Consider the following 2,310-nt stretch of genomic DNA (forward strand, 5'->3'; position numbering starts at 1 on the left):
ATCACGCCTGGATTACTGTAACGCTCTTTTCACTGGTCTCCACAAAAAAAGTATTGCGAGGCTACAATACGTTCAAAACTCGGCAGCTAGGGTTCTCACGTCCACCAAGCGCACAGACCACATAACACCTTTGCTACGTGAACTTCATTGGTTACCAGTCGCTTCTCGTATACAGTTCAAGATACTGCTACTTACTTTTAAGGCACTGAATGGTCTAGCACCATCTTATCTTGCTGAATTACTCCACAACTACTCTCCTGCAAGATCCCTTAGATCAGCTGAACAGGGTCTTTTGTCTGTCCCCCGTTACCGGTTGTCTACTGTAGGCGGCCGGTCTTTCAGCATAGCTGCCCCCAAACTGTGGAACTCATTACCTTTGACATTACGTAAACAGTCATCTCTGTCATCTTTTAAGACACAACTGAAAACATACCTCTTTAGCCTACATTTCGGACAAACTCTGTAATATTGTAAACTTTTGGTGTTTTTGTGTTGTATGAAATGTATGTATATTTCTGTAGTTGTTAATTCTTGATGTATTGTTATGTAAAGCGACCTTGAGCTTTGGAAAGGCGCTATATAAATTAAACTTCTTCTTCTTCTTCTTCTTCTTCAATTATGCTCTTCCAGATTTAGCCTTTTTAAAAACTTTTTTCAGGTTTTGATATAATATATTGTGTTGAACCCCACTGACCAGTTCACGAAAGAACAATTCCAGTAAATCCAGAACCGTAATTATTATAATGCACAAGAAGTTATACTGGTTTAAATATTTTGGATAGATTTAGAATTTGTTTAACTGATGTTCTAAACCAGGGATAAAATATAGCATAGATGAGAGGATTTAGACCTGAATTAATATACAACATCCATAACATAACATAGGCTGTAACAGAAGTAATTTTTGTGTTTGGTGTAAGAGAAAAAATAAAAAAAGGAATCCAGCAAAACAGATAAACCATCACAATGATTCCTAATGTCAGAGCGGCTTTGCTCTCAGATTTCCTCCTCACTGAACCTTCTGTTAGATGTTTTCCACTCCTCATCAGAGAGTTTATAACTTTCACTTGCTGATGTGCGAAATAGAAAATTCTCAAATATAAAGTTATAATGACGGTACAAGGAAACAGGAAAGTCAGGAACAAATCAACAATTGACCAGACAAAAGTAATTATAGCTGTACATTCCCCATAACATGTGTTATTTCTATTTGAGGCACTTATAATTGCAATGTTATAAACAGAAGAGAAAAACCACCAAACACAGATAGTAATTATTGTTCTAGTCGTTGTTATTTTCTGTGGGTACAGCAGAGGGTGACACACAGCCACATAACGGTCAACAGCTATTAAAACTAAATTACTCAGTGATGTAGAAAGAAGCAATCCCATGATTATTAAAATCAGTCTACAGATAGTGTCTCCAAAGTACCAACATGTTTCAATAAACTTAATCGCCTCAAAGGGCATCACAATAAGTCCTATGAGCAGGTCAGACACAGCCAGAGAGAGAATAAGCATGTTGGTTGGAGTGTGAAGCTTCTTGAAGCGACAGATGGAGATGATCACCAGCAGATTCATAAACACAGTCCATACTGACAGCACTGAAAAAAACACATACATGATATTGTATTTATGTGTGGAGCGTCTTGTCTTAATGCATGATGAGTTAATGTCAGGAAAGCAGTATTGAGTCTCATGATCTTCTGTCTCATAGGCCATGAGTAAAGTCTCATCTTGTTAGGAGTTTGATCTCCTTACTCGTTCTGTCATTTATAAAGTATCTGAACAGACTGACCAACCCATTCACCACCCACTCTGATGCTGCATAATGAAATCATGTTTTAATGTTTTTGTCATGTATTAATTTAAATATATTTTTAAACATGTCAATATCTGGTTAGTGTTACAGTATGTTTCCGTTTCTGAAAACAGTTTATTAAAAGTATATTTTTAAACTTGGTTCTCAAAAGAAATGTAGTTAAAGGAATAGTGCACCCCCAAATTAAGAGAGTTTATTTAGAGTTTTATTAAATAATATCCTGGCAAAAATCTGTAATGTTGAAGAGAGGCAGACAGAGGCAGTGGATCCAAATGCAGGGGTACAGCCAACATTAACCAACATCTTCATTCAGGTCCTTCATGGAAGGAGGGTTACATACATAACCGAGACGTTCCCTTTTAGTCAGGCTTATTCGGAAATTCTATCAAAGTGCCACGTAAGCTGTCCCTTTCAGTGCCCTGCATAAGTCTCACACCTCTTGTCTTTAGACTAGGCAGGAAAGGGCCTATGCAGAGAAGGTCGGTCACT

The 2,310-nt window shown here is 37.4% G+C and overlaps 1 protein-coding gene across 1 annotated transcript; it reads right to left on the bottom strand.

The window, feature by feature from the left end:
- Positions 1 to 755: 755 nt before the first annotated feature.
- LOC135746510 (trace amine-associated receptor 13c-like) lies at positions 756 to 1,721 on the bottom strand. Its single transcript, XM_065265150.1, has one exon. It carries the CDS (start codon positions 1,719 to 1,721, stop codon positions 756 to 758), a length of 966 nt encoding a protein of 321 aa, XP_065121222.1.
- Between the last annotated feature and the right edge of the window lie 589 nt (positions 1,722 to 2,310).

The sequence above is a fragment of the Paramisgurnus dabryanus genome, chromosome 10, assembly GCF_030506205.2.
Source record: "Paramisgurnus dabryanus chromosome 10, PD_genome_1.1, whole genome shotgun sequence".
NCBI lineage: Eukaryota > Metazoa > Chordata > Actinopteri > Cypriniformes > Cobitidae > Paramisgurnus > Paramisgurnus dabryanus.